Source organism: Tyto alba, unplaced genomic scaffold, assembly GCF_018691265.1.
Source record: "Tyto alba isolate M040663 unplaced genomic scaffold, T.alba_DEE_v4.0 Super-Scaffold_46, whole genome shotgun sequence".
NCBI classification, from domain to species: domain Eukaryota; kingdom Metazoa; phylum Chordata; class Aves; order Strigiformes; family Tytonidae; genus Tyto; species Tyto alba.
In genome coordinates this window covers 8,298,058-8,325,847 of record NW_024881322.1, presented here as the reverse complement: position 1 = coordinate 8,325,847, position 27,790 = coordinate 8,298,058, and the positions used below count along the sequence as shown (strand labels likewise).

The 27,790-nt window shown below is 41.7% G+C and overlaps 1 protein-coding gene across 1 annotated transcript; it reads right to left on the bottom strand.

The window, feature by feature from the left end:
- Positions 1-1,351: 1,351 nt before the first annotated feature.
- On the bottom strand, positions 1,352-19,661 carry FKBP9 (FKBP prolyl isomerase 9). The gene is made up of 10 exons (XM_042806500.1): positions 19,085-19,661; positions 15,288-15,433; positions 14,518-14,707; positions 13,641-13,786; positions 12,232-12,421; positions 9,905-10,050; positions 8,519-8,705; positions 6,473-6,618; positions 4,780-4,943; positions 1,352-2,983 (listed from the first exon to the last, which is right to left on the bottom strand). Exons 1-10 carry the CDS (start codon positions 19,339-19,341, stop codon positions 2,801-2,803), a joined length of 1,755 nt encoding a protein of 584 aa, XP_042662434.1. The 5' UTR covers positions 19,342-19,661; the 3' UTR covers positions 1,352-2,800.
- Positions 19,662-27,790: the final 8,129 nt, after the last annotated feature.

Sequence of the window (27,790 nt, the reverse complement as noted above, 5' to 3'; positions counted from 1 at the left end):
TTCTCTGCTTTCCCCCAAAGATGCATTTTCATTCCCAAAATGGCAGCCTCCAGACTTGGGGGATGAGGTGAGAGGGCAACCAAAACTTCCTCTTGGTAGAAAAACAGCATTCAGATGGATCACAAGCCATGTTTGCTACAGCCTAAGGAGCAATGGAATGAGAATTTCAAATGTACTTACCCTAGCCAGAGGCACCAGTGAAGTCATACCTGCTATCCCACCGCTGACACGCACTTCCAGAAAAATCCAGCACGGTGATCTTTGGGATTACCAACTGGCTGCACGTCTGTCCTGTGCTGCTCTTTGTCCTGTGCCCGGGAAGACAACTGGGCTGTCCTGGTTTACTAGGAACCATCTGGAATGATCCTCCATGCAGGAAGAGCTATTCACTGAGACTTTCTCAGATAAAACAATTCTGAACATCTCTGGAAGACAGACTTGGTTTCTGGGGGTACACAGGAGAACAGAGTAAGTTCTCTCTGCAGGGAGGGCAGTTGCTGGCAGCACTCATCACAACTTGCTTCCCGCTCCTCCTCGCGGCGCCGCACGCGGGCCGAAGCAATGCATTTGAGCCACAGCAACAAGTGCACAACCTCCTTCCAGATAAAACAAAAGGGAAAATTTTGCGCAACTGTCTTCTGAGAAAACTGCTTTCACAAGATGGCAACACTTTTAAGGAGCCATTCAGGTCATAAACCTTCAGAGTGCGAGTGCCACCCACCGATACCCACAGCGTTTACGCCGAGCGTAAAGGGCCGGTATTTACATCAAGTCCAAACCAGACCAGATTTCCAGCATTTTACACGCAGTACACGTGCCTTTTGAGCTACAGATGAAGTGCAAACATCAAACCTCAGATACAAAGCCCAGCGAGCTTGCTTTCGCTAACCTGGGCAATCAAATGTTATTTCTTATGTAAGATAATTTTGTTCAACAAGAGACTTGGAACCCCCAGCCAAGAGAACCATCACCCTCCCCACTGTCACAGCTGATGCCAACATGGGAGGGGTAGTTTGGGGAACTCCTTCTATAAAGCCAAAGAATGACTTTACTTCACCTGTGTGAAGTATGGAGGAAAAAAAAAAAAAACAAAAAAAAAAAAAAAACAAAAAAAAACCACCACACAAACCAAACCAACAAAAAACCAGAAAACTTCTATTGTGGTTTATTATTTTCAATCATTTTGAATCAGGTAATCTTAAAAGTATTTTTCCTGAAGATCAATAGCGATTTTGAACACACTCAGGATGAGCCTGCTGTGTGCAAGAGAAGAGAACTGCATGAAGGGTATTTGCTTCAACTCAAGTTCCCAACCCATCAAAATGCCAGAAAAAAAAAGAAACTTTAATGGTAATAGTTGATCAACATTTTATTTAACAAAAAGATAAGTTATCCAACTTGTAATGGTATCAAACTCAAAAAAATATTTCACTGCACTTTCTATAACAACTGCATTAAAAACCAATACAAAATGTTTTGATCCAATTGAAATACCAGTTTTAAAAAGAGCATCTCAGGGAGCTTACAACCCACATGTACAGATCAAGAAAAGCAAGAAACTAGACACAAAGCATATAATGGAAACACAACTCCCTTTCTACTTGTCTTTGACAGTGTCTCACTATACATACTTGTGCTCTTTACGTGTAGTGTACTGAGGGGGAATCATATGGCCTTCCAGAAAAATATGTCTGTTTAGTGTATTTTCTTTTAAACAGCTTGCTACATTTATAGATCTAATGGGTGATTGTCTCAAGAGTTCAGGTAATCTAAACAGCACTCCCAGGCCTGATTTTGTATTGAGGGATAGGCCAGAACATTTGCAGACACAAACAGATGGGTCTATTTCTTGATTCTATCACTGTCTGTTTGTTTGTTCGCCATGCCAGATTGCTCTGCTGCATAAGCTCTAAGTAATTACTCCTTAGTCTAACAATTCCCAAAATAGGAGACAGAAGCTCCACACAAAATCAATTGTATCCAGTATTTATGACAGTATTTGGACCCCATAATACTAATATTTAAAGTCCAACAAAACTATAAATAAGGTTGCAACTATAAGGGTTTGGGAATCACTGATGGGAGCACTGTTTCAACAGGCCAGCAAGAGTCATTAATTAAATATAATGCAGATGGTAGCAAACTTTTCTTTTGTAAGGTAAAAATCCAGCACATACACAGTTACAATTCCAGGCCTGTTTAGTTTAATTCACAGCTTATGTAAATTTTGCAATGGCATAGCTATCATTTGCATGTTCTGCAGTTTGCAAATCAGAGTTCCTGCTGGCAAATATTCGTATTAATTTGTTCAGTTACTGGAAAGAGTGCTCACGCCTTCTGAAAGGAACTGGGCTCAAGAGCTGACAATTTTTACAGGTTATTTTCATGGGGAATATTTGCTGGCTCATTCTCCTGCACAAATATTTTGGATACAGAAGGTTTTTTAAAACTCTCTTAAGAGCACTCAGTAAGTTTTCTCCCTACCACCCGTCCATCCAAATGACTGTGTATTGTTCAATGAGAACTTCAAACCTTTAGTATAAAAACGGACCACATGGTTCATGATACCACATATGGCAGTACACTCCTTATGTGTTGATACATCCTATTTTGAGGCACTTGACACTTTTTTCAAATATATCGAACAATTCCAACTGAAAATCTCTTCCTATTGTAACAGCCTACCAGCACATAGGCACAGGCCTCAGGGCTAACCTTTCATAAACATGTTTGCCAAAACCCCTTCCAGTACACATGTTCGAACAGTAAGTCAGCTCGGGACTCTTCTTTTTTCTTATCTTTACAGTTCGTCGTGTTCCTCTTTGGCCTCCTGGTCTTTCAGCTTGAATTCTTCCGCAGTAACTTTACCATTTCCATCCCGGTCTTGATTGGTGAACATATTTTTAACAATCTTTTCAAAATCAAAACCAGGAGCTAGTTTTCCTTTGCCAGAATCGACTTGAGCTTGAATGTACTCTGAAAACTACATGGAGGAAAGGAGGAGAAAACAGCTCACAGTGAAACAGACATCTAAAACTGAGGAGTATTTACAAAAGTTGCATTTATTTGTTGTTGACCATTCAGCATTTTACTACTTAGTAAGTGTAGATAAAAGTACACTGTTACTATCCTATAAAGCTTACAACCTAAATTTGACTAATTAGAACAGACACGTGAGGTTAAGCCACTCTTTGTGGAGCTCAGCAGGGATTTCCTCAATTATTCCAGCGGATCCTGGACTCATAACTTGAGAAGTTCTTTTTCATAATCTCAGGGGAAGGTGAGTTGAACAGAGAGTGACATAGGAATAGATCTATGTAGGCAGAGCGAGTTTAATTTCACACACCAATATAAGAAGCTCACACTGTGAAACAGACATCCATCTGCATCTTACAAGAAACAATACAAAAGAAAAAAAGAATGAAACACAGAAATGAGACTTTAAGCATCAGGATACCATGAGATTTCTTAAAGTAGCTTCAGGCATTATGCCATGCACTTGGCTCCATGGTGGGGAAAATTGCAAGGTTACAAGGTTAGTTTTCCCTAAAAATCCTTTTCCTGATATGTATGATGAAGTTATTCAAGGTGATTAGACATCTGACAGAAGTCATGCTGCTGGTTTGCCAAAAACAGCTCACAATCAAACACAACTTTTCCAATTACTGTTATCTCTGGTGCTACCTGTTAAATAAGCTTCAGCAATGAGAGCTACTGCTGACCTTCATTTACAACTTTCAGGCCAAGCATCCTCTGACATCTCCTTGGCTTCTCCTTCTCCTCCTTGCTGAGTGGCCAGAAGGATGTGGATGGCAATAGTCGCATCCTACCTCACTTTTCTCTAGACTGGTAAAAGCTCTTTTCTCTGCTAGGGCAGAAGTGGAGGTAAACACAAGAGAGAAGATGGAGAGGGAAGGAAAACAAAGAGGTGGAAGAGAGCACTAGGAAAAAGGAAAATAAATTTTACCCTACTGCCTTATTAAAATGCTCAAAGGCATCTCACACTGTTCCACACGGCCACAGTCTGCCCCTTGAGCTCTGCAGGCAGCGCTACGTCAGTAACGAAGGACAAAACAGAATGACAGAGAAAGGTTTACAAAGAAAGGTGACTTAAGAAGAGAATAAGAAAACAGAACTCCTCAATTAAGACAAAACACAGAGGAAAACCTCACAGAGCTTTATATCACCAGAGATGGTGTGGCAAAGGCAAGCAGCTTTCAACTAGGGCACCCAGTGACATTCTCACTCGGCAGATTTTAGAAGCAAGCAAGGGGAAGGACCTGTTCACACAACACACAATTCACCTGTGGAAGGAGCAGCCGCAGGCACTGCTGGGCTCCAGAAGTGATTAGACAGCTCCTGGATGCACTGCTGCAGGCTCAGCTCTGGCTCGAGAATTCACCGTGAACTTCCAATTAACAGACACTGAGAAGGCCGATACAGCGAAGGATCGTTGAATACTAGCTCTGTCTCTGACACTTGTGCCCCTAAGTATCTATTGTTGGCCAAGGAGACCACAATAGTAAGTGATCTTAGGTAGCATGGCCATTCTTTTTTTTTTTTTTTTTTCTTTTTGGTTCTATCTCTAAAGCTAAATAACGGTGTTTTATCTGACACGCTGCCTTCCCGTTAACTTGGCAACAAACACCATGTCAGAAGAAGAGGAAGAGAGGAGAAAAGACCCCATTCTTCAACATCTGCACTGATGGTGGTAGGAGGAAACATCCTGATGATGCTGACAGGTGAAAACCACAAAGTATTTTCATTGTTTCAGCTTACCTCCTCCAAAAGAACCTCTCCATCACGATTCTGGTCTATTTCTTCAAAAAGATTGGGAGAGACTTCCCCATTCCATACAAACATGTACCCTTCAGGCAAGCCAGACACCAGTTCCAGAAGTTCGATGTCGAAGACTAATACAGCACTCCCAGGCACTTCTCCTTCTGTCACAACAAATGGCAAAGAGGGGATTTACCCTCACTTACATTGAAAGGTATATTTCTTTTTAATCCATAATTAAATTTCTCTTCCTGCTCCAACAGATGCTTCTCTACTGTGATCCCTGAGCCCTGTGATCCCAAGCCCACCCAATCTTCCCGTTCACTTCAGCAGAGGTGATCAAAACATAAAGGAAGCTTTCATAATAAAACTGCATCCATTTTTTTACTTATAAAGGAAAAACTGCGGGAATTAATTAATCAATTTTCCTTTATCTTGCCAATACACTGTGTATCAAGGTGCTACTGACAACAGTGTTGCAACAGTTTGGAATGTTACCTCAACAAAACCATAGAAGGAGTTTAAATTTACCCTTAAAAAAAGAAAAACTAGGTCACCTCTAACTTCTATCCATAGCAAATGAGTAATCTCTTCAGATGTCTGGGTATATCCCAAAACACTAACAATAATGCAGTGTTTCAGACCATGTATATTGAATGTAATCTGAATGATGGCAAATACCTATGACAGGTATTTAACACAGCAAACTTATTATGTTATGAGTAAATTTTCAATTTATTGTATATAACTACACAATTCTATATAATAGTATAAAATGTTGCATATATATAATACTCAATTTTTCATGGAAGACAGGCACAAGTGAAAAAGCTTCTTTATCTCTTATCACAAATTAATTCTCCATTAAGCTTGGCACATGATGCCTGATAGACAGTTGTTATGAAATACAAACTGTTCTGGAGCTATTCAAAGAACATAGCAACTTATGCAACTGTTTCCCGACATATCAGAGTTTGTTGATCCTGCTGATCTCCTGATAGACTTATTTCCGTCGAGTCTTTTAACTCAGAAGACCAGCAACAACCACACATACTGGGATATGAAGGTTCTTGTCACTTCTCTATTGTTCTTTTTATTACTGTTGTCCCTGTCATTAAAAATCAATAAGCCTCAATGCTCTAAAACAGAACAAACTGCCTTAAGTGTATTGATATTGGGGTTCCAACAGCACTGTTACACCATTTCACATCTTACATTCAGCTTATGCAGTGTCTGAATTTTGAATTTTCTTTGAGTTTTCTAACATTAGTGCTGAACAGTGCCCTTCAGTTTTGTTTCCTCAACAACACGTTGCATGTCCGAGCGTGAGTGCCCAATTCCCAGTCACGGAGAATGGTGTTTACATCCCTCTGCAACACCAGAGTGCCTGGAGCTTTCCAGTTTGACAAAGCAACATTACTGGGGGCGTGTGTTCCCTTTTGTACAGGGACAGTCTTTCTATTGGCCACGGTAACAGTACGACTTAAAATGCAACACAGACAGCATGTTCATTTAATTGGGGAATGGGGAGATTGTCCAAAGTAATGAAATGAAGAACCTCTAAAAAAATCCCATTCAAGCAGTTAACAGACACTCACTTTATGTCCTAATGCACAGCAAGTAACAAAGCATACATACTTGTGTTTCAGTTACTCAAGAGGTGCCAAGTGGATGTGCAATAGGCTTCACTCACCGACTCCATCTTCTCCATAACCAAGATGAGGTGGAATAACGACTGTTCGTCGTTCCCCGACACACATGTCTTGAAGGCCCATGTCCATCCCCACCACCACCTGTCCAGATCCCAGAACTATGTTGTAGGTCTTGCCAAGGCTGTGTCTGGAGAGGAAGGGAAGAAAAATTTAAAAACCCTCAACATACAGTAGAGAATTCCTGTTGTTCAAAACTACCACAGAAATAGCAGCTTCTAGTTATTGTCCTGTCATTGCCAAAAATTAGCTTCATGCCTAATTCTCTGTTCTACCCAGCAGTTACCTGAAGTTGTTCCCAAGGTAGCAAGTTACAGCCAACACCAAACAGAAGCGTCTCCACTGTTGACAAGTTCTCTGGTACTAAAATTATTAGATTCTTGAATGAAATCCAATTAAAATCATTAATTCTGCCAATTAAACCCCCAAAGTTTTTTATCTCTAAATAAGGGGTTTTGCCTTTCACATATTTTTAACTAATGGACTTTTTAGCACAAGTAAAAATTCCAGATGTACATTTGTCCCTGACATACCAACCTATAAGGATCTGGGTGCATTCACATGGATCAGCCATCCCTTTAATGAAATCAGCCACTATAATGTAGTAGTCACATAATCAAAACAGCTCGGAAGTATACTACTACTAGTATTTAACCATATTAGATTTTTGAATCATACCTTGCTGCTGGTGGCTCATTTCTAAAAGTAGAAAATATCACAAGTTAAAACCCCAGAAGTTAAACAAGTATTGTGATTCTAAAAGCAGAGCGTGCAGTGTTAAGACTTTTTACTCAGCGTGTGTCACAACAGCAGGACCCTTTCTTCTGTCAGTCTCTTTTCTTCGGTTATTTGGCTTGGCTGTACCACTGCAGGACATGCTTGCAATATTACTTGGAAAGAAAACAATTCAGTAGCTAGGAGGTCAGCCTTAAAATTAGGAGCACAAGATTCATGATCTTTGATTCTCTATAAACTGTTTTGAATAAGACAGTCTCGACATCCCTTGGTTCCTGCTACAAAATGGGAACTGAGCATTCCTGCCATATAAAAGGTATTTTGGATCCAAACACGTTACTTGCATACATACTTGCCTAGAGCATCACATCATGTGCTTCAAATGCAAGCCAGCTTTTCAGCTCTGCAAGCTATTGTGTACACTGTGAAAACTATGAACGGCTTCCTATGTTAACTATAAGCTGTTTAAAAATAGATTTTCTCAACTCCTCTTCCAAAAATAAAATATTATTTAGATGATTTGTGCTATCCAAAAGATGAAGGCAGAAAAAAAGCTAGTGGAAGTATTCCTGTAGCTGCAGCAAACAGTGCGATGGGCTCACTTCAGTTCTATATGAGACAGACTGGAGCAGCCTCTTGCTTCCCTCATAAACCTACTGTCAACAGGAAGGAGGAAGAGGAACATTATCATCACAGTCATGATCAAGCCCTCTGCTAGTTCCTCCATGCTGACACTAACCACAAAGCTACCATACAGAAACCCTAGCACCCATGTGTGGTGCAGACATGACCGGTGACTGTTTACTGTAAACCATGCTCAAGATACCTTTAACAAGGCTACGCCAAGTAGCCCTGCCAGACCTCTCTCAGGAGCACTGAGCCAGTATAGAGTGCAAATTCCACCCAAAGAACTGCATAAACTTGGCCAGTTCATTCATGTTGAGCCCTGTGTTGTTCTAGTGTGACTGGCCCAGACACCTCAATTAGCCCATTTAAACAGACTGTCACGCAAACAACCTGCTTCATCACTCCGCCTGTAGTGTTTATGTTCTCTTCCAACACACTCCTATATCATCTTTGTTCCCACTTCTCTCATTACGTTATGGTAGATTGTCTTTTTCTTTTCCTCTTCCTATATATCTTAGGCAGGCAGACATAAAAAGAAAAATGTATTTTACATAAATACTCGACTTTTTACTTAAAAATTCTCTATTCCCTGCCAGCCCACTTTGCAGGCAATTCATTCTGCTTTCACAGCTGCCAGGGATACTTCCTTTCCCAGGTGATATACTTACGTCGAGTCTAGCAAAGTACCATCCAGGAGCGAAGCATTGTAGTGATACTTCAAGTAATCTCCCTTCTTACTCAGCACGGTGCAGTTGGAAGGTTTGTAGTTGACAGTAATGCTGACCGAATCTGAGGGGTTGTGGAAGTCAACCACGTGGATGTCAAAGACCAGCACTGCAGATCCTGGAATCTTTCCTAAATAGAAAGCAAATTAGGCAAGTAGAGAAAGAAGTGGGACCCAAGCAGGGTTATGATGACTGGGTACCACACCCTGTAAGAACATGTATTCCCATTGTGTCTGCTACTGAGTCATTTTGCTCTTCTCATGAAGAATTAAAGGATTACATCTCCTCTGTATGCAACAGATGAAAGCCACATACAATGTAGGAAAGAGAACCAGGGCAAAAGCACTAAACACGCTCTCAGTGAAGGAAACAGTGAAGGAAAGAACTTCCATTATCTGAATTTGAAAATTATGCAGAAAGGAAACAATAACCATATATTTCCTGTGACCATCCTAAATAAGTGGTTTGTGTTTCATGGACCAATTCATTATCAATCATCAAAATTCTTATAGGACTTCTCATGCTTCAAGGAATGCCACTATGTCTAAAAGGCTACATTTTCTTAATGTGTCCTGATAGCAAGCAACTTCTTCCCCTGCTTCCCAGGATAATGTGCAATTGCATTACCAGGATTGACAGACACATCCAAACTCAGGGATGGGGTTTGTTGATAGAAGAGTCTGACTCCCCAACCAACAGCACAGAATTTGCATTTCCAGAAGAGAGGCTTTTCTTCTAAGTCCCTTTTTCCAAATAACATCCCAGGAGGTACCTTTTGAAACACCAGCCATAAAACCACGATCAGCTAGAATGGTTATCATATTTGACCTCTCATCACAATCTTTTTAGGTACTAGTGAGTTTTCCCAAAGGAATGTTAACTGTATGTTATACATACACAGATACTTTGCTGTTACATGTATCCAGTGTTTACAGAGGTGGCTTTAGGAGTCCACAAAACCTGTGACTGTGGAAGGAACGGGGAGGAAAACACGATGAATTCCTTTAGTATACAGAGCTTGTTTGGGCACACAGGAAGATCTCACACTGCAGAGCTGCTGGCATCCAAGTACCAGTCTGAAACACTGATTATCCAAATGAGTTCAGGTCACCAAGTACACATGGGATTGTTCTGCATTCTTATTGTCCTACCTATTTAGCTAATTAAAATAATTTTGCAAATTCTGGGTGTAATCCTGTCAGTTGCACGTCCACAAAATAATGAGATAATTCATAAGCCTTTCAAATGCCAAAAAGAATGGAACTACACACAGATGCACTAAACAATACACATTAATTATGCAAGACTTGAATGAAAAGTCAAGCTCACCTCTTCCTTCTTCTCCATACCCAAGATGAGGGGGGATTATTATTCTTCTTTTTTCACCAGTGCATACACCTAGCAAACCTTCATCCATCCCAGCAATCACATAACCTTTCCCGACATAGGTGTCATATGTATGATTTCGTGAATAGCTATGGAAAATAGTAGCATTTTAGCAGTGTCAGGTATACTCAAGAAAACACAGAATCTTCCAATAGGTCTGCAACACAATTCTTAAACCAGTTAAGGTCAAGCACACTGTCATTAACTAGCACCAGAGAGGCACAGTGCAATCACCATGTTCAATGAATCTAGGCCACCAAGTTTCATCAGTGAGTGATGCATGCCTCATTTATCAACCAGTACTGGGACACTGGCTAGGGAAAAGGTTTTTTGCAAATACATTTCTACTATATCTTGAAAGAAAATCTCACTTATTTATGTATTTTAGACTAAGCAGAAAACATGTTTTGAAAAGTAATTGAAAATCAGTCTTCTGCTTTAGATTTTCCTCTGCCCTGACTCTACTTTAATAAGTGCTTATCAACTAGATACAGTTTACGTTCATTTTCTTGAGACACTCTTCAGTCTATCTCATTTCGCAATCACAGCTATGTAGTTCAACTACTACAAGGAGGAGGTGGGATAAATAGGTTCTCCTGGGATGCACAGCATTAAAATGAGTCATGACAACAAAACAGTATCAATACTATCCCTCCCTTCCAAACCATGCCAATCACTTATACATAGGTTGAAGGATCTGCTTCAACACCCAATGATAGAATAAAACAAGCCTACAACAACAAATTATGTTTATTACAAGGATGTGTCTGTCTTCTGCCTTTCTTCAAGGCACGCTACATGAAGGCACAACCCAAGGAAGGGAAGGCAGAAAGGTCTGAATTCATCTTTACAAGGTAACTCTGGGAAAGAGCAAGACCAGTACAGACCCCGGTGTAATCCAGGGGCAGTTCTGCAGTTGAATATTGCAGAGGGAAAAAAAAAAAAAAAAAAAGGAAAATATTATTAGAGCTCTCGACCCCAGCCATTCACAGTGCTTTTGGCATGCTCCCTGTACTAGTGACAAATTTTTTCCTGGACAGCTCCATTTCTTCACAGATACTTGTTAGATATTGACCTTTCTTGTAAACTCTGCAGGAAGCCAGGATATGACGCTCTAACAACTGTCAGCACTTTAGAATGATGTAGAGGCTGCTGCCTACAAAGCAAGCCTAATATAAATACTACAGCTACTTTCAAAAATTATTCAATTACTACAGACAAAACTCATTTACATCTCAAAAAAGATTCTGGGCAGGTACTGTGGATAAGCTTTGAGTTCTTAACTTACAAGTTTTCATAAGCTGAAAATTAAGGTCTACAGTGATGGCTGCTGATGCAGGTCTCCTGCTTTCTATCCTCCCACCAAGGTAGGCAGCTGAATGGGGAGGTCAGGGTTGATTCTACCTTACCACACCTCAATTTAATTACATGAGATACAATTTCCTGACAACTTCTCATGGGAAGTAGCACACATGGTGTACTATGCAGCTTATGTTTGCGGCCTGATCCCGGTCTTCAGCTTGCAGCAGCTGTAGTAGTACTAAACACTTTTCTGTGAGTTTATTCCAAACATTTTACAGTGGCTCATTTTCAACTGTCTTTAGCTACTTGTGCCAGCTGTTCTGAAAGCTGGAGTGGGAAAGTAAAGTATTGCTCATTAAAGAGCAAACAAAACTGACAGGAAGCTACAAGGGTATTATTCATCATATAATTCTGTACATGAGGCTCATGTGCCCAGAGAGCTTTGAATTTGACGTGACAGCAATCTGTCTTCCTTTAATCACAGAAACCCTGTTGCCAAATTCAGTCTTGAAAGACGTTAGCCTTCAAAACGCAGTTTTCAAGTACAAATGGAAAAAACTGTTTTGAGATTAACCTCAGACTAGTCACTAGCACACTGACTCACAATTCTCAGGACATAAAATGGGAATCCTATTTTTTAGCTCTCTCTTCAGTAGGAGAACCTATATAGCAGATAAACTCCGCGGGGCAGAGTCTTCAGGCATGTGTGACTGAAGCACACGTAGCTTCACCAGGTGGATCAACACCCCTAGATGGCGTCCACGATACTGTCATAATACAAAACAGGTCTTTATCTTCCTTCCCATATTGAAAATTTTACTATGAGTGTTTTAAGAAGAGAAGACTCCAACTCCACTCAAAAATTTCAAAAAGGAAGGAAAAGCAAAGGCTTGTATTTGGGTGCATTATGGACAAGGCAGACGAGTCAAACTGGAAGTGGGATCTGCAGGGCTGAATGGTTTGGTTACCTGGAATCAAACAATGTGCCATCCAAAAGTGTGCCGTTGTAATGGTATCGGAGGAAATCTCCTGTCTGACTTCTCCGCTCACAGGATTCAGGCACATGCTGGTTCTCAATAACAATACCATCTTTGGGGTTATGGAGATCTAGCAAAACCACATCAAAGACGAGGGAAGCTTGGCCAGGGATCTCCTTACCTACAAAAGTGTTAGAGCTGAAAACTGCTAAGAAATAGCAGGTGTGCTAGAAGATGCTTAAACAGGTTTGTTGAAGAAAAGTAACCTAGTGCCAAATAACAAGAACCTCCCCTCCCAAAACGAATTAGTGTAATCTGCTTCTAGTCAGTCATTTTTTGTTTCATATGTAGGTTTGTCACTCAATTCTCCAACTCAGTTATTTCATTCTGTTCCTATTGTGCAGCCTCTTCAGCACCCCCCATCTCAGCCAGTATACACCAGCTCCATCTGAGCTGCATGGTTTAGTCTACCAGTATTTCCAACACACTTCACAAAAGCGCATAAAATAACCATTAGAATACAAATTTGGTACATCTGCTCTTCTTATCTTGTTCATATCAAAACAGGAGGCCGCATGATGGAAGTTGAAGAAGGGTAAATTGAGTATCTTAGTGAAAAAGTGCCTTTCCATCAATACACAAATCATACTGTGGGTTTTTTTGACTGAGAACCATTGAGCTCAAGCTTTTGGAAAAATTTTAAAACATAACTCCACAAAGTTTTGTTACCCATGGAGATGGCTGTCCCAGTTAACGATAATGAAGTCACAGAAGGGGTATGAAACCTTGTACACCACAGACACAACCTTAAACATTAGAGCAGAAAAAGAATTTAAGGAAACTATACCTAACTGCCCCCTCATTTAACATGGGGACCTCTAGGTATGACCTGCAGGCTGCATACACAGTCTCATAGGACAATTAATCTATCTTGTAGTTATTACTAAGGCATTGGTTGAAAAAAAAAAAAAAAAGAACAAAACTGGAACTATGCATACACTTCTCTTTTTCAGAAGTTTTCTGCTCTCCGTGGCAGTCATTGAAAGAATTATGCAGTTACCTAACTTCAAGTTTTTGGGGACACTAGATATTAATCACAGATTATATTCTCTGAATGAAATAAACTTTCAGTATATAAAGATTATAATTCTATCAACAATATGTCTGCTAATAGCAACTTACTGTTTAAATTTTTTTAAAAATCTTGTACTTTCTAATCAGTCCAATCCTGTACATAATACATTTCAAACATCTCTTCCCATCACTTCTTTACATCCGTCTGAAATGGGTAATAAAGATGCCCATAAATTGAAAATACACAAAGTACAAGTTTATTTTAAAATATGGATGACTTGGATTAAAAAAAACAAAACAAAACATAACAAAACCAAAGCTTTTACCATCTCCTTCTTCTCCATAAGCCAGGAAAGGTGGTATTGTGATAATGCGCTTCTCTCCTACACACATTCCCAAGAGACCCTGGTCCATACCAGGAATCAGCCACCCAATTCCCACATAGGTATCATAAGTTCGCATCCGATTATGGCTAAAAAAAAATAAACAAAACAAAACAAACAAACAAAAAAAAAAAAACACAACCAAATGTCAGACAGCTACAGGAAACAACAATATTAATCTTTAGAAGCCACACACTGCATAATATAACTCACAACTTGCTGCTCCAAAAATATTGCTCCTTGATTTACCAAGGGCTCATGGAGTAGTATTTTCCAGAGTGCTTAGCTAGTTGTTCAGGAACCTAACAGAGGTTTTGAAAAGTGGCTCACAAACATAATGGCAGCTGTTATTAAAGCGTTCTTTTCCACCAAACTTTAATGAAGTACACATGCTATAAACTTAAAATCTCAGTATGAAAGTGTTAGTAGCTCAATTTTATTACAAACTCTGCTTAGTTTATAAAGCTTGTACCTAACTTGAACAGCTATGCTGCAGTGGTTACAGAAATTTTTAGCTTACTGCAATAAACAGTAATATAGATTCTGGGAATGGAATTTAAAAAAAAAAAAAAAAAAGGATCTGGGTTGGTAATGCCCTTGCAGAAGTAACGTACTGTTTCATTGGTTTGACTCAGTACCGCTGTCATATAATCCCTGAATAAATTACTGACATTTATATGATGCTAGCTTTCATCTCCTGTGTTTCTGGGCAATTAGCATTAATTGTTATACCAGTGAAGGGGGAGTAAATTATGGTTTTAAGTGACATGACATAAGATACCTATTAAAATACACAAAGACATGCAACCCAGCTGCATACCTTGAATCAAACAGGGTCCCATCCAAGAATGTTCCATTGTAATGGTATCGTACGAAGTCAGACACCTGGACTGTCCGAGGACACTTCTCAGGTTTGAAGTAAGTCTGAACCTGCACTTCGTCCTCCGAGTTCCAAAGATCTATCAGGAGCACATCAAAATGGAGCACAGCATTGGGGGGTATCACACCAGCTGCAAAAGCAAAACACCACAACCAGTTTTATTTCCCTTTTTCAACAGGGCATCAGCAGAAAGGGAACCAATCCACACATACCCTAAAAAAAAACCCACCATAATGCACACCTTGTTATGCTTATATCCCCCCAGCCCCTTGTCACTGTTGCAGCTACTTAAGGGCAGGAATCTGGAAACACGAACTGTTATCAAATATGTCCATCAGGCAAACTGATCTTGATTTAGCATTTATTGCCTCTATGAGTCCATAGAGGAAAACTGCTTTTGGCACCGACAAGACCTTGTGCAGCACTGCACTGCCAAACCACAATAAGTATTTAACAGCGAGGTAGGTATAAATAAATAGTTAATTTTAGTAGCAAGGTTTGTTTGCTGAACAGCTCTTCCTTCAGCATGCAGAGGGAGCCTGGAGAGATTAGCCAGGCTACAGGCTTAGCAAACCCCCCAGAGCAGGGGAGAACCTCTCTGAAATTCACTACTTGCTAATTCTACCCTTCTTTTCTGTGACTCCATTTTCTATTTGCTCTGCTGAATCACTTGCACAACCAGCTATTCACTGGCCCGGTGCTGTACTTACAGACGCCTTCACTTCCGTAGGCGAGCTTGGGGGGAATTTTCACAAACCGCCGCTCGTTCACACACATGCCAACCAGAGCTTTGTCCATCCCAGCAATAAGTTGACCTTTTCCCACAAACACATTGAATGTGGATCCCCTGTCATAGCTAAAGGGGCAAAAGCAGGCAAAACCGTTAGCCATTCATGTACCCACCATTCCACTATTTTTTTTTTGAGAGTTTAATCGAACTTTGTCTCCCCCTTGCCCTGTTAGCATAACTTTATCATGAGACAGCTGCTAAGGGAAGCGGCAAATCCAAGTGTTTCTGAGACTTCAACCCAGCTCTCCATCTGTTCCCTGCTCACCATCTATCTGAAATGCATTCTAGCAGTGTGCGATGGATACTGCAGGCACCCAAGTACCTACAAACAGCTAATTTACACACTAATACTATAAGCAGCACTGGAAAATGAAGGAAGAAAAGGAAAAATTAAATTATATTGCAAGATATGAAAGGATGACTGCTCCCGCAGTAGGATCTCAGCACATTGATTTTGGTGAGTAACACCACAAAAATATTACACACATCCTCCCCGTTCCCAGCTCTCGTTTAAAGCAGAGAGACATGCTTTAAACAGCAAGTTTGCCAGATGAAGAATCGAGAGAGACAGCTAAATGATCTTTCACTGTGATAGTACATGGGTATTTGAAAGGTAAAAGAAATGATGCTTAAATGATTTAAAGTTTTGCAGAGAGGATGGAGAACAGTGTCACCACAGCAGAACGCTAACATTAGCTTACATGGTTAGTTTGACCACCTTAAATCTGGACAATGACCCCACTTTGCTGTGCCTGAATTACTGCTGTTATTTAATTTTTTGAAGCGATGTATAAACATACAGCAGGAAGCATTTCAAAAGCTTTGTGACTATTTTTAAGCTTTTACTGCTTCCATTTTCTCAAATTCCTTTTATAATTTAAAGGACCTTTTTTTTTCCAGATAAAAGGCAGCCCTGGAAAAACTATGTTAAAAAGGGCTTGTGCCTCTTTGCCTGCTAAAATATTCTGGAAAGCAGCCAGTAGTCAGATATTGCTAGGGAAATGATGTCAAACCTCCCTTCGAAGACTGTACACATCACTTCCACAACTTACTGAGCCTCCTAACAGTCCCAGAGTCTTGAATCCCTCGAATATTTTACTGAGTGATCTCTCTGTTTGCTCCATCATTTATTTTCTGGCAAACGCTGCCCTTAAAATAGACAACCCTCTACACAGAGCATTCACTTTCAGTTGCATAAATATTCCTACTTCCAGGAAACGATGGAAAATATTTAAATTAGCTCCTGACAAGTTCTATTATACGCACAAAACTATAATTATGTTAAGACTAATACCATAACAGGTTCTAAGAAACCCCATGAAAATGGTATTTTGTAGCGACTGACAAAGCTTGGCAATACATCTGGGATGGACTTAAAACAGAAGAGCTGCTTTTTTTTTTTTTTTTTTTTTTCTTTTTTTTTCCCCAAAATAAACCTACATTTAAGAAAACATTGATGCTAAGCTGAGAACTGAGCAAAGCAGTGAACAGATCATGCAGCTTTGCAGGACTGACTTTGCAGATTCCTTAAAGCTAAGCAATATTAGTTTCTGTTAGTGGAATTTACCAAATTAACAGCAGATGACTAGGCAATTAAATTCAGACTTACAAATGCAAATCAGCTTATGGCCATGAAAATAAAAATGCAAATACTGATGGGGGGGCGGGGAAAGAATAAACAGGTACATTAATTAATTCATGTGACACAGTTGTGATTACTAAGTCTTTATCAACAGCTTGTTAACAAGAAGAGCAGTATTACCACCTTCTACGTCAAAATACAGAAAAATAATTTTAAACCTCAAGAAGATTTTCGGCAGCTGAAGAAGAAACAAAGTAAAACTGCCCTTTGTTCAACACCCAGAGTATTTTCTAGGCAAATTTCATAGTGGTGTTTGACTAAACTGATGCTGGCAAGCACTTTCATAAACTTAAAAAACTCTGAACAGGTAGCAACTCAGACAGGTAGAAAAATTGGCTTTCTAATAGGCTAATTTTAGTATAAATTGACTGAATATCTTCAACTTGCATGCACAAAACACTAAAGATTTTATGACAAATACTCCAAAATATTTCTTCCATTAACCTACAGAACATAAAACCCTTCTAATTTTCCATTGTCTCGACATGATAGACCACTGTCACCAATCTTAAAAAAGACCATAGCTAGTCAATCACAAAAACGTCAACGTGAGCTGCCATCTAGAAAAAAAAAAAAAAAAAAAACAAGCTGAACAAATTGACTTTTTGCACCCTTTTGAAATGAAGGAAGCCATACAAATACTCAAATTAGATTAGATTATCATCATTACTATTTATTTACTGATATTTAGAGGACTCCAAGAAATAAATGCTGTACAGTTCTGCACAGCCTGTTCCTGCCCCAAATAATTCAGAGCCAAATGACAAGGAACTTGGAATTAAACGAGAGCCAACACCCAAGAAACCCCCCCAGGTGCCCTGCCTCAGTGCCGAAATTTTCTGGTACAACCCAGAGTACAGATAAGCCTCGGGAGGTATCTGTAGAAATCAGAAGCACATTTCTGAGCACATAGCTGGTTTTCCAATTGTCACATATTTGTAAAATGAGCCGTGAGGATGCTGCCTTTGTGTGCCCTCACATCTGCAGCTAAGACTTCTTTTCCAAGACTGGCAGTTGCCAATGAATTTACTGTCCTTGCTGTGCCTTTTCACAGAAAGTGCACCAATGCCAGCTGAACTGCCAACTACTGCATCCCACGCCTTATCCGGAGAAGTGCTGGTGAAGTGGCACTACTGGCGTACTGACATAGAGTCAGCTCCAGAGGAAGAGCTGAGATTACTCTGAAGGACAGTGATTTCCCTAAGGCTGTAGATTTTCCTTGAAGCACAAAGAAGATATTAACATGATTACTGAAAATACATTTTGTTTTTTCTTTCTGAGTAATACTTTGATCAGTGGCAACAAATGAAGCAAGAAAAAACAAACAGGCTGTCAGCAGCATCAGCATCCTTCACAATCTCCTGAACCCACTGTTTAGGCTTACTGATCCCAAAATAACAGCAGGAAAGAGGCCAGGCGCTTCACTGTACATAGGTCACATTTATTCAAGGGTAATTTTTCCACGAAATTTCTATGTAAGCACAGCCCAATAATGATTTGCGCTGGAGTAGGTTTGAGCCTGCAGAAGGAGCGTACAGAAGCGGGCAGGAAATCACTGAATACTGCAAGAGGCTGCGATACCAAACGCGTTCCTGTTTACCAGGCTAACAGCATATCCTTACGGTCTTGTCTCTTGGAGCAGAAAGCCCCTGGTCAGCGCCTCAGAGAAGCCCCTGGAAGAGCCTGGCGGGGGTCCCTCAGGGCACCGCGAAGCAAGCCCAGCCACAGCAGAGGTCTCGCCCCCCCCAGTCCCCGGCAGTTGCACCCCGAGCCCTCTGGCCCTTCCACGTTCCAAACACCTCTCCCCACGCTGGCCCCTCCGTCCTGCCCAGCTTGCCCGTGACCCGCTTCCAACCCGTCACCCCCGAAAGGGCTCCCAGGCGGGAAGAGCAGCGGGCCCCGACCCCAACCTCAACCGCGGCCTGTGACCCAACACCCCCAAAACCACCTTGGTGCGGCCAGCCCGGCTCGCTTCGCCACCACCCCCCCCCCCCGCCTTTTCTCCCCCCAAAAGAGCACCAACCGACCCCCGAGGGGGCTGGCCGCCCGCACCCAGCGCGGCGGCAGAGCCAGACCTGGAGTCGAAGCGGGTGCCGTCGGGGAAGGCGCCGAGGTAGTGGTAGCGCACGAAGTCTCCGGGCCGCACGGCCCGCGGGCAGCTCTCGGGCACGAAGCGCCGTTCGACGCGGAGGTCGGTGCCGTCCCAAGGCGGGGGCTCGGCGGCGGGGACCGGCGGAGCCGGGCAGGCCGCCCAGCTCACCAGCAGCGCCGGCAGCAGCAGCAGCGCCCCGCAGCCCGGGCCCCGCCGCCCCACGGCCGCCGGCCCCGCCATGGAGGGGCCGCGAAGCGGGGCAGCCGCAGGGCGCGCCAGGGGAGGGGAGAAAAGGAGGGAGGCCACCCGCTGCTTCTCCCTCCTCCTCCTCCTCCTCCTCCTCCTCTTCTTCCCGCCGCTGCAAACTTGCAAACGTGGATGAAGCGCTCCCACCCGGGACGGGGGGAGGAGCAGCTTCGCCGCCCGCTCTCCCCACGCCCACCGCGGGGCTGCGCAGTTTGGAGCGGAGCGGAGCAGCGCTGGCACCGCGAAACCTCCCCCCCGCCCCCGGCGTCTGTCCGTCCGTCCGTCCGTCCGTCCGTCCCCGGGCTGGCGGAGGGGTGGGGCGGCGTGGCGGTGCGACGGTGCGACGTGGCGCTGCTGAATGCGGCCCCCGAGCACACGCACACACACACACCCCCCCACACACACACACCCACACCCACACACCCCCCCACACACACACCCCCCCGCAGATTTACCGGTGACTCCTCGCAGCGGTGCTGGGCACCCTGGGGCGGACCGAAGGCGCCGAGGGTTGAGCCCAGCATCAGCGCGTTTTGTCACCCCGCTCGCACCGCGGCACATTGTGCTCCCTGCGCGGCTTTGAGTACCTGCAGATTCAAAAGGCTCCGTGCACGGCTTCGGATATTTGCAGGTTTAAAAATCCCATCGCGAATGTCCCACCTGAGATCAAAACTCCAAAGACACAAGTTTGCGCCGGCATCTGCTGCTGAACGCACATCAGTGGTGTCGCAGGTATTTGCAACACCCTGTCAGGGAAACTTTGCAAATGACACAGAAAAAAATGACCTGACAAGCACCCAGTAAAGAGCAATCACCGTCCCATTCGGCCAGCTATTCCCTTTTCCTCTCTCCTTGATCTTGCATGCACTGGTGAGGAGGAACTTAGATTTGTTCTTCTTGTTCTAAACGTTTTCAGTGAAGAAGCATGGAAAAACTAAGTATCTGAATGTGAAGCATCAAACCCCAAGCAAGTTGAAGTTAAATAATGCAATATTTTTGAAAAGGAGTGAATTTTATGGCAACAAGTTTGGGGCAACTGGTTGGAAACGCAGGCACATCTAGGAATTCAATTTATATAAGGAACATCAATTATAAGATGTTGTTACTGATAAATTATGAAACAAGCACAACCCCCACTCTGGTGGACTACTTGCAAAAAGAAACCAGTAAAGCCAGGGAAGGTGGTGTGGCGATAAATGCCCGAGCATCGCAGTTGGAGAGACAACGGCTCACAGGCCCAGCTCCCTGTTCTTTGTGCATCTGCCACCCAGCTGTATCACCCCAGCAACAGAAGGGGTGCAGCCACATCGAATGCTTCTAAAGTGCTTTCAAAAACGCTCTTGTATAATATCGACACATTGCTAGGAAATCGCTGCTGCTCGATGACCTAAGCAGTGAAAAAAGTTAGCAACTCGGGCAGCTATTTGAAGATAACCAGATTTGCGGTTAAAAATCACATCCTCTTTCCAACAATGCTGCACACTCCAGATCAGCCCTGCGAAGCATGCTTTAAATAAGCTGGGTAAATTGTCTGGCAGTTGCCTAGATTTAAATAGCTTATTTTGGTGTTGGTTTGTAGGGACACACTTTATTTTCTTAAGGAGATCTCATAGCTCACCACTGGAGTATGTTGACACAACCAACGTAAAGATAAAGCTTACCCTACACTTGGCACTTTGTTTTGCCAGAAAGTGACACAGTCTTTATTAATGGCCATTTATTTAAGAAGTTCTATGTTTTCAAAACAATTCCTTGGACTCTTTACTATTTATGCAGTCTTGCTCTCATTACTCCACCTCTGTCAATAACAGTTTTCCACTTCTGATGTAATTACCATTGCCTCAAGACTCCTATAAGTGTTACCAGTTTTATTAACTCCTGAAAGAGCCACATGTCTGTTCTGTGTTACCAAGCCTGCGTGCTTGGTGCCTGTGCTCCATGCGGGTGCACCATGTTGCCTCTCCATAAGCACAGAGATCAAGAGAGTGGTCATCAGGGAGGTGTGTTGCTTTCTGTCCTCCTAGTTGTGTTCAGGGAGCACAAAGGTAGCAGAATGCAAAAGCTGCCTGGTATTTTCCTTCAAAATGTAATTTTTAACATTTTGCTGTTCTTTTAAAGTGCACGCGCGCACACACAAAGCAAATTCTTATGTCTATGTCAGTATGTTTGAACACTAACAGTCTCTCCAGAAGTGTTTTGGGGATGCTGCTCACCATCAGATCGCCTGTTCTTCAGTCAGCCAGAAACACAGCAATGACTAACGCGTTGTGAGCAGAGGGATAAGCACAGACATGCCTAAAGCTCCTAGAGACTCTGGTCCTGAAGGGACCAGACTTAAAAACACAGTACTACTAAGGTTCATTCTCTCTCTGAAAACTTAGCTTTCAGGAATGTCACAGGTCAGACATTAAATGAGGATTAAGGAGCCAGAATTCATGCCTTTGCACCTCCTTTTGGAAAACACTATGTGCCTCATGTAATGTTCAAAGGGCTGCCGTTCTAGCATTGGGCTACGCTGTATCAAACTACAACATATATCAAAAATTTGATGTTGTTCCCAAATCTGTTGAAGGACAAGGAAGTAAAATGCCAGCTCTCATTCTCTATCTGTGTACCACAGCAGCGTTACTATTGGAGCTCATCACACAGAGAAATTCAGGAGCTCAGGTGCCAAGAAAGTAGATATAAAAATTCCGGAGAAATTCAGGAGCTCAGGTGCCAAGAAAGTAGATATAAAAATTCCTTCATACACTGCTGGTACAAATCATGTCTCAGAAGCACTGAAGAAAGCTGAGGAGCATGCTGATGAGTCATTTCACATAAAGATTAATTTATGGTAACATGGGAAAAGGCACTAAAGCCTCAGCTTGAGTCTGAGGTAAGCAAGATACCACTCGCGTGTAACTTGAGATGCTGTTCTGCTCCTTGGAATGTGCTTGAAGCCAAGTGCCAGGCAGTCATGAGATGGTGGGCCTAATGCAAATTAAAATGTTTGCAACACATTCGGTCACATAAACATAGGAGAGACTGTGACAAGTGAAATATTCTGCTGAGTAGCCGTTGGACTTACCCAGCACTTAACCACTAACTGTTCCCAATTACCCATTATACAGCTAAGATTACAGGCCTGAAGATTCAGTCCCTGGGTGCCCAAGGCATGTATTGTGTTTTGATATGGAGGTTTTCTAAAAAGGTAGCATACTGAGACAGAAAAATATAGAGTGGATTTGTAACGTTTCCTAAATACTCTATCAATTATAGATCAAGAAAAACAGAGGTAGTCCTTCTTTTTCTTAGAAAGAATATGCCAAATACTGCAGCTTGCAGATACCTTGAAATTATGGCAAGCAAATTTAGAGAGAACTCAGACACCAGAAGTAAAAAAGTGAGAGCAATGGGAAACACAGCTTGAGTTGATATAAAATCCAGTTTAAAAAAACATCAGTCTGCTTTTAATCAGTAGGTAATAATCAGAAAGATCACAGTGTAATGCTTGTTTTGGCTGTATAATCTACAGGGGGATTGTGTGAAGGGACTCCGAATTATTTCTATCTTGTGAAGTTTTCCACAGCTGTTCACCTCGGTATGTACTCTCTTTCAAACTTCTAAGAAGCTCTTTAGAGAATAGTTTTGGGTTGCAACTAATGTAGAAGAACCACAGTGCTCTCTTTCTGCTGAGCTGAATTTCAAGTAAGGAAAATAAAAACCCCAATTATAACTCAATGCCAATTTCTCTGTCTAAAGATGGGTGAAGTTGGTGGAGATTTTCAGATACATTGAAACAACCACAGAAGCACAGTGTATCAACACTGGTTTTAAGTATTAAATATGGCTAAACTACAGCCATAAAACATTCTCACTAAGTACTGGTTTTAGTAAACAGCATTTTGAACAACTACTATTTTTATTTTATGAAGCTGCATGATCAATTGAGAGCACTTGAATCCTGAAATAGCTCTTTGTACCCAAAATATTTTAATATCAATTCTATCAGTTGCACATAATTTCGGAATGTGTAATTGACTGTCAATTCTGTGACTCATGAGGGACTGACATGTCCCTAAATGCCTTTGGTGACCAAAGTGATCCAGATGACTCAGGCCTCTTCCTTGGTGGGCCATAAGAAATACTGTGACACAGAGCTCTTTACTCTTCACAGGGTCATGCTGGACTGATCGACCACCTCCAGAGTCTACTTAACTTGCAGATTTTATTCTGATTTATTACTGGTAGTGGTTTAGCAGTAAACACAAAAGTGCACAGAGTATGAGAGAAATGGATACACTTTAAATTGCTAATACTGTAGGTACATTTCACTTACTCCAATTCACCTCCACTCACTATAGATGTTCTAATGAAAGTCAAACAAATAGCAGGTAACTGTGAACCAGTGCCCATTTCCAGACCCTGCCATGCCTGCAGAAAGCCCCACTTGCCCCCAGGTACTCAGCAGCTCCCCTGTTGGAGGTCACAGCATAACAAGACACACCAACAGAGCTGTCTTAATTAGTGCTTATCAGCCTGTCATTCCAAATGTGCCACACTAAGTTATTATCCAAGTGACTTAGCAAATCCGGCTCATTTTGACAGGCACGGGTCAGAGAGCACTTACAAAAGCCCACCAGAGGTGAGGCAGTAGCTCCCAACAGCCAAACACAAGGGTAGCTTACAGTACAGTTGACTCTTGTCTTCTACCAACACTGCTGCTGTTTGTAAGGTAAACGGCTGCCAGAAGCATACGCCTAGATCGCAGACTTCTGAAGCATCAGGCATGCCTTCTTCTGTGTTTGCGTTGCAACTGCTGTAGTTTGTACACTACTGGAAGTGAACAAAGAATTGTAGCAAGCCCACTCTAGGCAAAACTATCTTCTAATTACACTAGAGCAACAGTGTTGGCCTCAGTGTAGATGTAATAGTGTAAAACTGCAGAAAAACTATCCTATGCATCCAGTTTTTCCTACCATTTCTCACAACCATATCCTTAAATGTTACTGATCTCCATTCAATGTTCATGCATTTATCTGGCAATAAATGTATGTGTGTTAAATATGAAAATGCCATTATCCTCATTTCACAAAAAAGGAAAGGGTTTTCAGACCAAGGTAGTCATGAAAATAGACACCACAGAGGTTGAAACTCACTTTTTTTCAGAAAAGCTGAAATTTCAACATATATATGAAAATTAGTTACCAGATTTTCAGAAAAGTTCATCTGTGTAGGGCCTAAATTTAAAAATTCTGTTCATAAGTGACATACCTAGTGTAACATAAGTAGCTGGAGACAAAATGGGAAATGTATTGGATAACAAATTATTAAAATTCACATTAACTAAAGCATATTCTAAATATATTGCAAGTACCCACAAAGTCAGCAAATGGTTCAGAAACAATGGAGTGCTTATACTAAGTTTACACTAAGCTGCAGAAAGACTTGGATATTCCTAACAAAAGATACATGTGGTTAAGCCACAGGTTTTCAGTCTGAATTTCTATAATATTGTGCAGAAGTGGTAAGGAAGCCTGCTGTACATTGGCCTAAACTCCAAAAGAGTGGGGGTTTGAATCTGCAATGGAAACGATCTAGGAGACTGCACAACAAAAAAATTAAAAAAGCAGAAAGTTAGTGGGCGAAACTTCAGCATTCTGCCATACAAAATTAGGAAAACAGGGAGTCTCACTTGAACTTTCATATGCAGCACACACAATCTCAGAACCGTGTTGCTCAAACTGTGCAGAAAGTAGTGGTTCCTGCAACAAGGATCATGCTGATTTTCTTAAATGCATTAAAAAACGTCAAACAATTACTGATAGTTTGCCTGTTATAAAGGTTCTTCACTGAATCAAAAGGGAGGGCAGAAGCATTATGAATATATTTGAAGACTAAAAAGCTTCTCAAGAAGCAGCATAGACACTAAGGTCTGAAAAGCAAATGGTCACAATCTGGTAACTAATTTATCACGCCTAAGTTTTATCATGCCCGATCTGTACTCTGTCTGCTAGAACTGTTACGGCTCTAGAATTAAAAATAATAATGATTTGTTCCAACATTCTTTTAAACAAAGCTGCCCTAATAAAGTTGATTTGTAAATTAGGTGTGGACTATGACTCCCACCCAGAAAGACAGAACCCTTTTATACAAGCTCCAGTCTACCCCCCACCCCCACATCCTCCCATCCCCTGCCTGTAGCATTTTGCCTATAAAATGCCTTCTGGAAACTGTATGTGTTGTGAGGAGAAGAGGAAACAGTTTCTCTGCAAACACCTTGGCACAAAATAAACTCTGCAAACTTTCCTGATATATAAGGGCACCTGTTCTACCAGAGATAAAACCCACCTGCATTTTGAAAGGAGCACACTGCAAACTCACTTTGCCTGTCTTAGGTAAAAGGATTATTTGCAGAGGCGATCAGAAAAGAGGCAAGTCAGGTCAGTCACCTCCCTGCATACCAGCGCTGTAGCTGCCAGTGCCCACTGCCTAAGCAAACTGGAAACAGGAGACCTTGTTATTTTTCCCCTCCTTCATTAATATTCATATATGAATCCCCTGGGCACTGCCTGAAGTGCAACCCTGTTACAGAATAGTGCTCACTGGTTCTTATTAGTGTACGTTAGCATTAAAGCAGGTGTTTATCAGGCATCCAGTGCAAGAAGATCACTTAAACCTTCTCCCCTAGTTGGTAAGCATTTAGTGACTCCCATGCATTTTTAGTTACCTTTTGCATCTCAAGAGAGAAAAAGTCAGGTGTTAACACTTCTACTAGAAATTTCAATGTTATTTTGGAAGCAGATTCGCAGGGATTGATAGGATATTAAGTACATTTCTGAACTTGTTTTTAACAGAAAAGAATCCATCTGTGGAGCAACTGTAGGGCGGTATTCCAATAACCTCTTCCAGACATCTGATCTGTGTACTAAACGACAGTTTTAGGCCCGGGCTTACAAAATTCACATCACACAACCATCTTTAGGTGTTTGCATGGAGCTGGTAAGATTATACTGAATGCTGGGCACGTTCTGCTCCCATTCCTGTTTTGTTGGGCAGGTGCAGCACAAGTCACAGCCTTTGTTGCCTGCCTTCTCCACCGGTTGTTGCAGCCAACTTTTATGTCTGTCCTTACGCTTAGGGTCCAGACCAAACATCCCATGCAATCCTTGTGTGCTGAAGTAACACTTCATAAACAGAAAGCCAAGAATTGAAGTCTTAGCAAATGAAAGAGTTGTTATTAGTCCGGTTACAATCATCTGTGGTTGACAGTTTGTGGTTTGTGTCTGGAGCCCTCAGGCCTCTGTTACTGTCCTGTGCTTGAATTTTCAAGGCCGCCACTGTTATCTTGTACTTGTATTTTGGGAGGCCCAAAACACTCAGTTTTTTTTCCCCACAGCCCTCAAGCTGCAGTTTCCAGATAATTTAACTAATGTTTTATTAACACAGCCTCACCACCTGTAGCCAACTTCTACTTGTTTTGGCAATATCACTGTTACATTATTAAAATTACTTAATAACTGGGCAGAACACCTCTCATTTCTTAGTTTATTCAAGCATGACCAACAAGGCTGGCAGGAGAAAGCCCTATTAGAGGATGCTAAATCGATTTTTTTTTAACACACTCTACAAGTGACATATAGGAGCACAGGCCATGCACGAATCTGCCGAGATACAGACTGGACTAGGAAATAATGTGTTTTCTCTATCTATAATAATATATTTATTCTTCCATTTCTATATCTATATAACTATAGATGACAGTAACTTTCAAGCAAGAGAAACTATGAGCGAGTGTTTCTGGATGTCATTCATAGCAAAACTAGCACAATGGAATAAAAATATACAGGCTCCTAGCCCACCACTGGAAATCAATATTTTTGTGTGTTTGGCATGTGTTTCAACAGAATTCCTTTACCATTCCTGTCAGAGACACTCCTGGGTCAACTTGCTTAACTAACCCTTGCTTCACTGCTGTACCACTGCTATGCTAGTCTTTCTGTATTACCCTCTTGAGAGGGGCAGGGAAAGAAGGTGGTCTAGAACTGTGAGTTTCCATTCATTTCTTTTCAGTTATCTAGAAAGAAGCTGTTGGTAACTTGACATATGGGAAGTATGTTAAGCTTAAAGATCGGCAAACTTCAGACAGTTTTGAAAAAAATACTGTTAAGTGGGAACAGCTGTTCTGCATGGAACTAGGAAATGAGCTATTTTAACAGGAGAAAGTCATCTTCCTGTTTAATAGAGGTGGCAAGCAGAACCAAGAATCTTTTCCTTAAACCTTTTAGATTGTATTTTTCATCACTTTGTTTCTGTAGTTTCTGTGACCCATTAATAATCACTGGAGCCTTTTTAAGGCAACTCATCCAGTGTTCCACTGGAAAGTTGGCAAGTCGGAGGGGACATACCAGGGGCAGATGCTCTCATTGAAGATGAATTTGCCTATTTTACTCGATACGCC